At 40.5% G+C, this 13,360-nt stretch overlaps 1 protein-coding gene across 1 annotated transcript in view; it reads left to right on the forward strand.

Moving 5' to 3' along the window:
* Positions 1–13,155, forward strand: part of CHSY3 (chondroitin sulfate synthase 3) — a 589,492-nt gene extending 576,337 nt beyond the window's left edge. The window contains exon 3 of the mRNA XM_086961121.1: positions 10,651–13,155. Within this exon, the coding sequence (XP_086817247.1) occupies positions 10,651–12,213 (1,563 nt within the window). The 3' untranslated portion in view covers positions 12,214–13,155. The remainder of the gene's footprint in view (positions 1–10,650) is intronic.
* The last annotated feature ends 205 nt before the right edge of the window (positions 13,156–13,360 follow it).

Below are 13,360 nucleotides of genomic sequence, written 5' to 3' on the forward strand. Positions count from 1 at the left end.
AACCCCCGTAGTGCAGGGGGGGCCTCAGTACAGTACCCTGGCCAGAGAGCTCCTAACTGAGTCCAGATGGGCCCCTCCATATACCTTCCAGGGGCCCCCCTCAATTTTCATTATGCCACTGACTCCTCACAGAGTACTGAAAGCCTTCTTATAGCACCCAAGGACAGTCTTGCACCACCAACCGCAAACCAATACCCATCAGAGTAGCATTCACACACTAGCAGAACACTTTCATGCCAATCAGCCAACTTGTCAGATAGTAACAGCAGCACTTTCCAACCCTCACAGTATATCAGTCACGCAGTAATGGAAACGCTCTCAGACTTCTCAATGACAGTCACACATTTACTAGAAACCATCTTGCACTCATTGCAACCTAGCAACAAAGCCAGCTGGTGAGTTTATAATTGAAAGTGCCTCTATTTCGATTGGTGCCTTTGCATGTGTGGAATTGAGGATGGGCAAGTGCAGGGCTTTAAGTGGGATGAAAAAACTGGGGGTCTCTCAAAGGAGCGTGGACGCTGTAATCATGGGCGTGGCTTAACCACTTAAGCAAAAAATCTGTGCTTAGCATAGTTTGCTGCTCCACTGGTATTTTGCTTCTTTTGTCATTGCCTCCAGATATATAATACAAGGGACATCACACCTACAACAAGCCAGGACTATTGGCTTTGTCAATGGTCGTAAGTTGCATAAGATAAATTAGAACCAACTATGTTTTCATTGTATATTATACTGAACATGCTGCCGTTTTTGTGAGCGAGGATGTGGCCTAAGGCTAGAGCTGCCAATTTTCGAGCTGAGAAAGCACGTCGGCTCAACATCCATTGATTCAAAACATGAAAATGTGCTCATGTAATGTAACTAGTGCTCATGTAAAGCGCTCCAAGTTTGCGCTATATAAAACTGAAAAACGTGTCTCTTAGAAGTTGCATCAAAAGCAGTGATAGATGCTACTATAGCAGAGTTGGGTTTTATCCCACCCTGAGAGTAAAAATTGAGAGTCCGATAGGGACCCGTTTCGGCACCTGCTTTTAAGAAAAGACCGGGCTACTTAAAGCCCTTGGCAAGTGTCTGAATGCAAGAATGAGTCAATGGAAGGGTGAATTAAGGCATGAGTGCAAGGGTGAGTGTGTGAGTGGACGATGAGTAGCTGAGTGCTTGCACTGCTTAGATGAGTGCATCCAAGCACTTTCAGTCACCTATTGACATTACAATATCTTGTCTTGTGCCTTAGACCTGTCACAGGACTAAACTTCTCGTCTATAGGTTTGAAAATGTGCACTGGTGAAAATGATGAGCAAGCCTCACAGAACAGTGAATTCATCTAAACCGTCTTGGCAGACAAGTAGTACATCTTGCTGGACGATTTAGCTTAATCTGGCATTGTATAACTGGAAATGGTTGGGTAATAGGATCATCATTTATTTTAAAAACTACAGCTATATTTAGATTTCCAAGCCAGTAAAATACTTTGCAGAGTGCAAACGTCACTGCCTTTGACACCATTAAAAACAAATATAACGGTATAATTTGACTTCTATATCGGCGTGCTTTTGTCGCCATTAGAGTGCAAACTTTATCCTAAACTGCGTGACATTGCTATAAGAGAACACTGCCACCCATTCGTTTCGTAAAACTGTAAAATGAACTCCTTTGCACAAAGTAATCAGCTATCAGAGCCCCTCGTCGCTGAAAATGCTGTACGATATTAAACTGAAAAAATAGAGGGGGTCAGAAATACTTATTCGGTTCACTATTTTTAACTGCGTGGAAGTGTTCCTACATTTGCAATGCAAATTACAGGATTCCCGCGCATTAGCTATCTTCAGATATTGTTTTACTGGATGCAGAGATCTGCTCTCTCCACCATTCCACACGTATTTCACAATAATTGGTAATTTTAATTACATTGCCGCATGATTAGGCCTCCCAAATTTCATAATCAGCTATTTCACACTGGCAGCGGGCGCTGGCGGCTGTCTCGGAGTGCTGCCTACCACTGCACTGCCAGATGGGCCACAGCACTTATCCAGTTGGAAGGCGTCACCGCAAGTCAAACGATATAATTGCACCTGGAGTCATTTTTGACATACGAGGAGGCTCCTCGCGCTGCCTCTTAATATTATGGACTTCAAGCTGTGGAAATGGATAATGGTGCACGTGCCCAGTCCTGTCACTGCAGGTGCTCATACTTCCTGTCTCTCAGGTCACAATGCACACCTTCTTCAGTGACGTCGGTACCCCTGGTGCCTACCCAGCCAGCCCTTTCAATCTAAAGCTGATTTATGCGCTCAAGTAACAAATAAACGGTACTATTTTTAGATCTGGAGGCGTTGCTGTTGTATAAACAGAACCATGTTTGTTAAACAAGATTAAAGTGCTCTGTTCGGCTAAAACGATTTCCTATTAAGTGGTGGGTGGTATGCGACATGTGGATAGCACTGCACTGCACTCCAAGAGTGAGTAGAAAGGACAAGCCCGATGTTAACATGCATGTTTATGTCATGATATCTCAAAAATCAAAAAGGGGGGAGAATGGATCACTTGTCCTGTATTAGCAGGGTCTTAGGGGCATATTACCAAGCAATAGCGATAATTATCGCTATTGCTTGGTTAGAGACAAAATGCTGAGCTGCGGCGCTTTTTACCGCAAATAAACCTTGGTATTACCAAGGTTTAACGCAAATGCGATAAAAATCGCCGCAAAGCATGAATATCGCTGAAAAGTCAGCGATATTCATGCATTAGCGAGCTAATGCTCTTAGCCATGTTATCCACCTCCCATTGGATAACATGGCTAAGAACTGCTCAGGGCAGGTGTTAGCTTTTGGAGATATTCGCGCTTAGCGCGAATATCTCCAAAAGTTGGTAATAGGAGATAGCGATGTTAGCGACTGTTTTCAGTCGCTAACATCTTGGCACGCCCACTTTGCATGTTATTAGTGATAAATATCACTGACATGCAAAGTGGGGCCCAAGATGGTCTCTATCTCCTACTAGCTGTCGCTAACTGGTGTTAGCGACAGCTAGGTAATAGGGAGATAATTTTATCTCCCCTTTCTTGGCTTTTAAAGCCAAAAAAGCGGAGATAAACCCCCTTGATAATTTGCCCCTTAGTTCGTGTGGGAACCGTCTTTGTAAAAAAAAACCTCATATACGCACACAGGCAAAAGGCGGTATATCTTGGTTCTCTGCCTCAGTGTACCGTAACAGCATAATCATAAGGTCTTTTCCTATGTCAATATGCTGACCTCCGCATAGAGGAAGACCAACTAGTTTCTGAGTAGTGGCCAAGAATGGAAAAAGAGGGTGTGCTCGTGCTCTGATAAGTGAAGTAAAATTCCATACATCATTTCTTGGATGTATTTTATTAATGAAGTTGTGATGTGGGAAATTAAAAACGCATTCATTAGGAAAAGACCTTATGATTATTCTGTTACGGTACACTGAGGCGGAGAACCAAGATATACCGCTTTTTGCCTGTGTACGCATATGATTATTTTTTTTTCATTGTAAAAGAGGGTAGTTCATTTTATTCAGTGCGATTAGAAAATAGTTTACAGCACGCAAAATGAGAACTTGTATTTGAAATAGTAGGAGAGGTTGTTTACTGTGAAGTAGGTGGAATACCTCAAAGGTGAGGACATTTCCAGTCGAGTGGAGCTGGCTAGTGGTTCAGTTCTTTACAGTACATTAAAACAAGGGGAATAAGATAGACATTCAGAGCCGAGGGAATCTGAGTAGACAAAGTGGTTCTCGGGTAATCAACGTTGAGTTCATAGCATGATCATGCATTTCCTACCTGGAGTAAAGCCACCTTATGAACATCAGCTCCCTGGAAGGAGAAAGAGGGTGAGACCACATTGGGAGACAATAGTTAAAAAAAGACAAAGTTCTCTGAAACAAGTGCAAAAATATTGTTTGCAGTTAAAGGCATTGCTAACAGTGCTTTGTGTACGCAGTGTATCGTTCCCATACTCGAGCTCGGCCTCCCTCCATCCTGAGTTACAAATTATCTAGCAGACTAAACTGGAAATGTTTAGGAACCCATATACTGGAGAAGACACAATCTGGTCTTGCAGCTTGAGGCAGGCCTCACCACCTCATTCCAGAGGAGAGCCCTGTGTTCCTTCTAAAGGGAGAAACTTGTGTTTGTGCTAGGAAAGAGATCTTGCATCACATCTAGGAGGACTCTCATGCTTGCAAATTGGGAGCCCTGACCTCCCTGTGGTTTGGATAGTGAAGATGCCATCAACGCAACAGAGTGCAAGAGGCCAACATTCTTCTGGGGGAGACAGCCGTTCTCAGGCAATGAGAGAAAAGAACCCACCCACTCACATTGGGGACGACCAAGACTTCTGTTTTACAAAGATGTTTCCCACACAAACTAAGAAGCTGGTTATGCAGGACAAGTGGTCCATTCTACCCCCTTTTTGATTTTTGTACTAACCATTGGAAGTCAAATGGACCACAGCTTCTAATTCCCTCTTCATTGATATTTGAGTATGTCATGATATCAACATGCATATAGCGCCTTCTACCATTAGTATGGCAATAAAGCTCTTTCACAATCCTGATGCTCTTTCGTAGGGTTTTGGGATGTACAACACTTGGTTGTTTGTGTATAGTTAGAACTGATTTTTTTTAAGCGTCAACTTTAGTGATGGCTTGTTTTTGTTGTAAAATTAAAAAGTGTTTGATTCTGCTGAGTATCTTTCTTGTGTGTTATGCTCCTTACATAGTGTACACTGCAAAACACATTGCTTCTTGGTGATTTGTTGTTGATTTTACATGTTGCTCTTTTTGAAGGCTTGGCTATTTTCACCACCTTTAGTTGACTTGACTTTTTCTTTCTAAATGTACTGCTGATTGTTGATACTGCACTAGACAGTCTGTATTGGTCTCTTTATTGTTTCTGTTCTACTTGACCCACTGCTCTTTAGCCTTTTCCACACTGAATACTGCAAATACATTCTAATGTGAAATTAATGTGATGTTTAGCTGATTATTGCTGTTGTATAGCCTGATTTACTAATTTGAATTGATATTGGGGTATTTTAACAGTTATTTAAAGTTTTTTTGGCAATGAACATTCATGGGTTTTGCATTTTTGTTCTTTGTTTTATGTTCATGGGAATACCTTTGTTCGGTCTGCGAGGATACCACTGCGGAGTTTATTTCCTAGTGGGTTTCCCAATCAACAAAAAAACAACTTTCGCAGGGGTGCTCATGAAATCACTTTAAGTTTTCATATCTGTAAGAGGTGCAGCTAGTTTTCAATGATTCCATATCTAAAAGCAGGTCACAACGTATGCAGAAACAGGCATTCAGGGAACACCAACCTTACCCAGCTTGACGTCGTAGGGCCATCACGTTAAACCTGATGAGAGAACACCTAGCGATTTTAATATGTGATGCCTTGGAAGGTTGCATAGTTAAACCAAACTAAGGGTTATTTTTTAATGAGTTTATAGTTTTTAGATAGGTAAAGATTCCTTTGAAGGAGCCAAAGAGCTTGCTCTAGTCCAGTTGGAAGCAGGAAAGGGAAATTCAGTTGGGTGGACAAAATGAGTGAATTTTTAGATTATTTCTGAATTGGAGGAGGCTGGGAAATTATTGAATGTAAAGGTAAAGGTTGTGGCATCAGCAGGACAGTGGCAAGATGCATATGTTGCCTCTGCTCTGCACATAGTTATAGAAACTGGAGAGTTGGGCAGAGTGTAGCTGAAGGTAGGAAAATTAATGCGGAATGCAGATTTTGAGTTGTACCTAAGAACGGGTGGGCTTTTCTGGAGTTCAAAAACAATAATACAAAGAAAATTCTGACCTCCACAGGGACCCAGCAAAGGTTACTGATTTGGAAAAAACAGAAATTTAATTTTTAAGACTGAACATGAGGTGAACATTGCTGTGGCCCCTTCTTTGTAGGTGGTACACTGGCAGGCTGGTATTGAGGGCATTAGCATTGCCATGCTGGCTTTGCAAGGGAACAATAAGTAAGGGGTTATTCCTCACATGTGTGACTGGTAATAGTTTGAAGAGGGTCAACCGCTGAAAGAAGATTCTACTACTGCTCCTATCAGGGTGTGGAAGCTGAGATCCACATATTGTTGGTCTCCTTGTTTGTCCTCATTAGTGAGTATGTCAGTGGTTTTGTTGATAAAATATGTCTCTAACAAAGAACAAGACTACGATTCTTCGGTAGGCATGAGCCACTTATAAGCATGGATTTGGAGTATCGTTGGCTGAAGACAGACATGTCATCACAGCACTGTGATAAGTAGTGATTTTTCCCTCATGTGTGTCACTAGCAGGATGTTGCAAGCATACACTGTTAGACTAGCCTACCACCTATCACAAACTACCTATGACATTCACATATTCATCAAACTATTCAATCTTCAGTAAATATATGACTCCGTTTGAAGTTTTTTCCACATTAACCATTAATGGTGTTGCTAAACATAATAAACATTATTATCACTTCACTTTACTTAACCGGCTTTAAGTGAGCCGGGTCCAAGCGGGAGCTGCAACGGGTGCTAATAATGTTTTCTGTTTTAAATGTTACTGTAGGAGGAAAACAACATTTTTACTTTACAGCACATTAAGATTTAAATGTGTTTTGCCTTTTATGCAATTATATATAGTGGAATCTCAACCCTAATGCATAGTACTGGTGTATATAGCCACTCGTGGGTGTTCTTTTTCATGAGGCACCGCTATCTGTTATTTCACTTCTGTTACATATGCGTGTTTGGTTTTGCAAATAATATACAAACACTTGCTGCTAACCTGGCGCGTAACATGGTTAGGCTGCAAAGGATTCAGCCCTTGCTACCCTATGCCCGGCTTTCCACTCGCCCTAAACATTATAAGCACTACACTTTACTTAACCAGCTTTAAGTGAGCCGGGTCGAAGCAAATGCTGCAACAGGTGCGAATCGGGCTTTTGGTTTTTAACGTTACAGTAGGAGGGAAAAAAAAAATTGACTTTACAGCAGATCACGTTTTCATACCTTTTATGCAATTATATATAGTGGAATCTCAGCCCAAATGTATAGCACCATTGTACAAAGCCACTCATTTGTGTACTTTCTGGTGAGACAGGTCCACCACCACCCCCACCACTAGCACATCCACCACATCCACCAATACTACATCCACCACCACTACGTCCACCACCACCATGTCCACCACCACCACGTCCACCACCACCACGTCCACCATCACCACCAGCACCACATCCACCACCCACCACCACCATGTCCACCACCAACACCACCAACTCTACCTCAGCATCACTGAACGCCACAGCATCACTCGTCGCCACCGCAACATCACTCAGCACCACCACAGCATCAATCTGTGCAACCATTCAACAACAATTGGTTCAAATATGTTCTCTCAATGTTTCAAGCTGTGTTACAAATGTCACAAAAAGATGTTAATATTTCACTTCAGTTCTTGGATTTTCGTCACAATAAAATACACTGAACATAATCTTCACAAAAGTTATTTACAAAAGTTTAAGCTGTTGCCATTATAAATTACAATAGCTTTTATTTAAGTATTAATTATTTAGAAAAATGTAAAGCCATTGTTATTTGTAATATCAGTACATTTACGTCACGTAAATACAATACATTGCATTACAAATGCTATAGGTGTCACATTTGCGAAAGTTAAAACTATTGACAAAGCTATTAATTTCGCTATTTTCAAAACCAACACATGAATAAAAAATGTGTCATTTACAATACCAATAGCTCAAACTTTCCTAATGCGAGACCTATTGCATTGCAAATGCTTGTTCTATCTTTTTTCAGCACTCAACACATTGCTTGTGCTTATACCAGCTGTGTCTCCCCCCACCCACCTTCATGCTCCTTCCACAGATCACCCTCCCAGTGCTTTTTCAATTCATAGTTGCTACCAGTTTTCCCCACCTCCTCCCTCCTGTCTTGCTTGCTCCGTTGCACCTCCCTGTTCTTGCCCAATCTACAAACTACCCTCTCACCCGACCCCATGACTGATTTAAACTCCCATTGTAGTCTGTTTCGTTCTAGTGAGTGGTGATATTCTGCCGCTTAATGTCCTGTTAGTGTATACGTGATGTGCTGATTGGAGCATGTGTGCACAGCTGCTATTACTTGGCACATGAGTAGTCTCTCTTTATTTTCTGCATGTGTGGGTACTAGGTGTGTTTGTGTGTAAACACCATGTGTGGTCATACAGCAATGGCGTTTATTGCTGGGAAATTAGACCTCAAATGAACCAGGTATGCATATCTATGTTAGAGTTTCTAAAGTACCTGTGTCTTCTGCTGTCATTGCACAGGCATGTTTCTCCTGTGCAAAATGACTTATCTGTTCGATTCTCACCTTGTTGCATCTCATTTCATAGGGTGGGACTCTTTAATTCTTCACATTTCTCCCGTCTGGACACTTTCTGTCTTTTTCCGCTTCTGTGCGCCATTTTTGCTTAACTTGAATTTTTTTCAAAGGAGCCAGACTGAGCCTTGATGTCTTCAAGGTCTGCCTGTCCCTCAGTGTCCATGGCAAAAGTAGGCATGCGAGATAAAGTGATTTGTCCAAATTCTTGGATGTAAAGCTGATGCCGAAACTCGACCTGGCTTACCAGCTACATAGTCAATACCTCTGGTCCTTACACTGCATCCTCTCTCAAGAGGATGCCATATCATCTTACTAGCCTTGGCCTCAGTTCCATATTTTGTTTTTACAGATAAATCACTAAATCTCCCTGTTTCTAAACACAAGCATTAGTAAGCCAGTAGGTTTCGCCAGTGTGAAATGTATTGTTTTTAGGTCTCAGCTAGACAACGCATCCACTGCTCGGGAAAAATCGAAAAGACATGTTGTGTTCTATCTGCGGGTTTACAGACCACCCATCTCCTATCACTGGTAAACTTTAGCATTGGTCTCATTTCTTTGATGCCATTCGTCAAGGCATGCGAGCATCATACCCTCTTCTTGTGTTTGGCCATCCCATAGCGCATGCACCAAGCACATGTTTCCTTACACTGCTCAACGTTTGCACAACCATTTTTGCTTTGGTTTCATGCCCTCCATAGGACTATGGGTGTCTTCGGGCTTACTCTCTTGTATGCATACCACTAAAATGCATGTGTGTACATAAACCAATGCATTTCTTAAAAACTTGTTAAAACATGTGAATGGCCCAGATTCACAAAATGCTCTGCCGACCCCGAGCTTTAAACCTGGTTTCCCAGTTCCTCTGTAGGCAGCTCTGGCCATTGCACCACATCCTAACTTAACTTTAAAGCTCCTCAACTGTTCCTCACTATCAGTTCCAAATTTGCTCAGCAAGACCCCATTTACATCAAACAATCAAACAATCATTGGCAAAGCCAGTTATTGGCTTTGTCAATGAGAATGTCTTTTAGCCTTTTTGTCTAGCAGCACAACTGCTGTTCGGCATAGCTCAACAACATTGAAAAACGTGCTATGATGTGGCCAGCACAGGTGCTCTGCATCGACTCAACATCCTGTGAGTCTGGACCTTCAGTGACTTTAAGCCATGCTGAACAGGAGATGTGCTGCAAGACAACATGGCTAATATACTGTCACATTGACAAGGCCAGTAGCTTAGGCAATGTTGAGAACTATTGGCTTTGTCAATGCATGTTTCTTTGAGGAGATACAGCTGGAAATTGTGTTTGACTAGGCCTTATAAATTGGCCTATTCTATTTCAGTCAAATAAAACCTGCCTGACTATTAGCTACTGGTGCAGATGCTAGGCCAAATAGATTCATTTAAAAGTTGAAATGTGCTATGCAAATCAAAGTTTGGAATGATTTCCTTTTACCTTTTAGGGCTGACCAAAAGTACATTTCAATTTCAATTTTTTAATAAATGTTTTGTGAAATGTCATCATACAATGGAATCGTCATTCACCAGGTATAAATCATCTTCCTATTGACTAATAGATCTAACAATACCTACAAAGTAGTAATCACAATTTCTACAATAAGATTTTCATCTCCAGATTGTAAAAGATAAAACAATCTCTAACCTTAGCGCAGTTGCTCATCTTTGACATTAGCCTAAAACCTGTTTATGCTTGATACCTAAGAAAAGAGCAGAAGACAGACATATTATTGATTTTAAATGGTGCACACTGTTGGACACCTTTTATTATTTTAGTTTTTAATATGTACATTTTATTGACTTGCTCTCTATGGATTCTTTATGTGTTTCTATAATTGTAAACGCTAAAAGCGATTTGGTGTTTCTTCATTAAATTCATTCCTATCATGTCTTTGTTAATGATAGCGCACATTCATTTGTACATCTTGGCAGGAAATGGATTTTTGTTAAGCAAAAAAAAAATGCTCGTGAGAAGAAACATGTAATTGCTGACATCTTATACATGGAGCTGGGAAGGCATTGCTGCTTTTGAGTACATATTAGCAGTTTAGGGAAGTAAATGTGCTCAAGGTTTGGAGAATGATGTATTTATTGTATTTGCAGACGAAAGACATTAGGGTTTAGCAACTTGATATGCATACATGTGTCAATGATAAAATGTGAAAGGACTCAAGCAGACTTTATAAAAGATGTTTTAAACTATTCAAGCTAACCATAATTTATTTTCTTTTATAGATGCAGCAACTGTTTCATGAAAACTATGAGCACCACAGGAAAGGTTATATACAGGATCTGCACAACAGCAAAATTCATACAGCAATAACACTGCATCCGAACAAAAGGCCAGCCTACCAGTACAGGCTGCACAATTACATACTGAGCCGCAAAATCTCAGAACTACGCTACCGCTCAATCCAGCTCCATCGAGAAAGTTTGGCCATGAGCAAGCTCAGTAACACAGAGATAAGTAAGGAAGACCAGCAGCTAGGAGCATTGCCCTCCTTTAACCGCTTTCAGCCACATGCTCGAAACGAAGTGATAGAGTGGGAGCTATTAACAAGTAAGCTCATTTACTCCATGTCCGAGAACCAACCACCGTGTCAGAGTTTAAACAGCATTATGAGAGCATCGTTGGATGATACTGTGATGCAAGTGATGGAAATGATCAATGAAAATTCCAAATCTAGGGGACGGCTTATCGACTTCAAGGAAATTCAATATGGGTACCGCAGAGTAGATCCCATGCATGGAGTAGAATACATATTGGATATGCTACTTTTGTACAAAAGGCACAAGGGAAGGAAAGTCACAGTACCGGTAAGGCGCCATATTTACCTCCAACAATCTTTCAGTAAACCATTTTTTAAAGAGGCAGAGGAGCTTGATGTTCAAAGCCTGGTTGAAAGCATTACGGGTGATTCACAGTCACTCTCCTTCCTTTCAAATTCTTTGAAGATCTTAACATCGTTTCATGTCACCAAGGAAATGAGAGAAAATGGTGACAAAAGAATTCATCTTCTGGTTCCCCTGGTTGGAAGGTATGATATATTCCTGAGGTTTATGGAGAACTTTGAGAAGGTGTGTCTTGTTCCAAAGCAGAATGTCAAACTCGTCATCATTCTATTTGATTCCGACAACTACATGGATTCCAACAAGCACATAGATTTGCTTCAAGACTACCACAATAAGTACCCTAAGGCAGACATGACAGTCGTCCCAATGTCTGGAGAATTCTCCAGAGGGTTGGCCCTAGAGAAAGCGTCGGCTCAGTTTGACAATGATACACTGTTGCTGTTTTGTGATGTTGACCTGATTTATACTTCAGACTTTCTACAGCGGTGCAGAGACAATACCGTTCAGGGTCAGCAGGTGTATTATCCAATCGTCTTTAGCCAATATGATCCAAAAGTAGCATATGGAGGAAACCCTCCAGATGATAGTAACTTTGTTTTCACAAAGAAATCAGGGTTTTGGAGAGACTACGGATTTGGAATCACATGTATTTATAAGAGTGATTTAGACAAGGTTGGTGGATTTGATACATCGATTCAAGGCTGGGGACTGGAGGATGTAGACCTCTACACTAAAGTGATAATGTCAGGGCTGAAACCTTTCAGGAGTCAAGATCCAGGGCTTGTGCACGTGTTTCACCCTGTTCAGTGTGACCATAACTTAAATCCTAAGCAATACAAAATGTGCTTAGGTTCAAAGGCAAGTACATTTGCGTCCACCATGCAACTGGCAGAAATATGGTTAGAAAAACATTTAGGTATTGGATACAATCGAACTCTTTCCTGACATTTCTGCACCTTCCACCTTTAGGGGAGCTTACCTCATTATATATTATTTCTTCCTCACATTTTCAGACTTATCTATGTTGTATTTCAAGGAACGTATGTTGACCAGAGTTGACTTTTTGATTGCTCTGCTGTTCACCAATGATTTTTTCACAATCAAGTTTTTAGGAGTGTTGTTTTTTTTGTTTTGTACTTATCTTTTCACTCGAAATGGAGTGACAATGATGCCATGGATCCGAGGATTCCCAGGAGCTCATCGATCATAAAAGACTGCATCAGAACAATGTACTCTTGGGATTTTCGATGCAATATCAGTCTCCGTCGTGTTTTGACAAACTTAATGTGATACAAATACTTACTGGTGAAGGTACCACAAAAGTGCTTTATTCTCCATCCGGGGAAGAGACTCTGTAACATAAACTTGACTTTTATAATTTATATGAAGACTTAATTATATAAACACTACTTTTCTTCATCTTTAGAATTTTTAAAGAAAATGAAAATGCTATGATTGTATCTTTATTTTTTAAAAACAAATTTGAGGGGAGTCTTTACATGATCAATCGGTACTGGCTACCAAGGTCTAATGTCTTATTATATGTTTGTTGCAGTGTTTACTCTCAATGCGAATGAACTTTATTTTCTCAAGGAATCATGATTTAATCAAATTGTTCATGTACTGTACCTTCTAGAAGTTTGTGAACCAATGTCCTTCATTTGCTGGCAAGAAGATGAAATATGAGTGAACATGGTTATTTATAATAAAGTACAGACCTAACAGTATTCTTTTTAAAAAAACACACACCTGTTACCTTGCCTGGTTTATTTGCTAGATTGAGTAACAAAAAAGTATTTTTTTCTCTTTACTCGCCTTAGAATGGAACATGGCACAGGCAGATTACAAACTACTTCAACGTTTGTTAACAAAGAGATGTAGTCTTTATTAGCTGACCCACCCCTCTTTTGCTGATTGCCATTTTCCTCTGCTTCATTACAATTCTTTATTTGAAATTGCCTTGATAACAATCTTTTTTCAATGTGCAGTAGGGCTCAGTTTACTGATACTACTTCTTAACCGTGCTGAATATTTCAAGACAAATATAAAATGTGTGTCTTATATAATATGGTTTAAAAATATGGAGGGCCCA

Source organism: Lissotriton vulgaris, chromosome 3_1 (genome assembly GCF_964263255.1).
Source record: "Lissotriton vulgaris chromosome 3_1, aLisVul1.2, whole genome shotgun sequence".
Classification (NCBI taxonomy): domain Eukaryota; kingdom Metazoa; phylum Chordata; class Amphibia; order Caudata; family Salamandridae; genus Lissotriton; species Lissotriton vulgaris.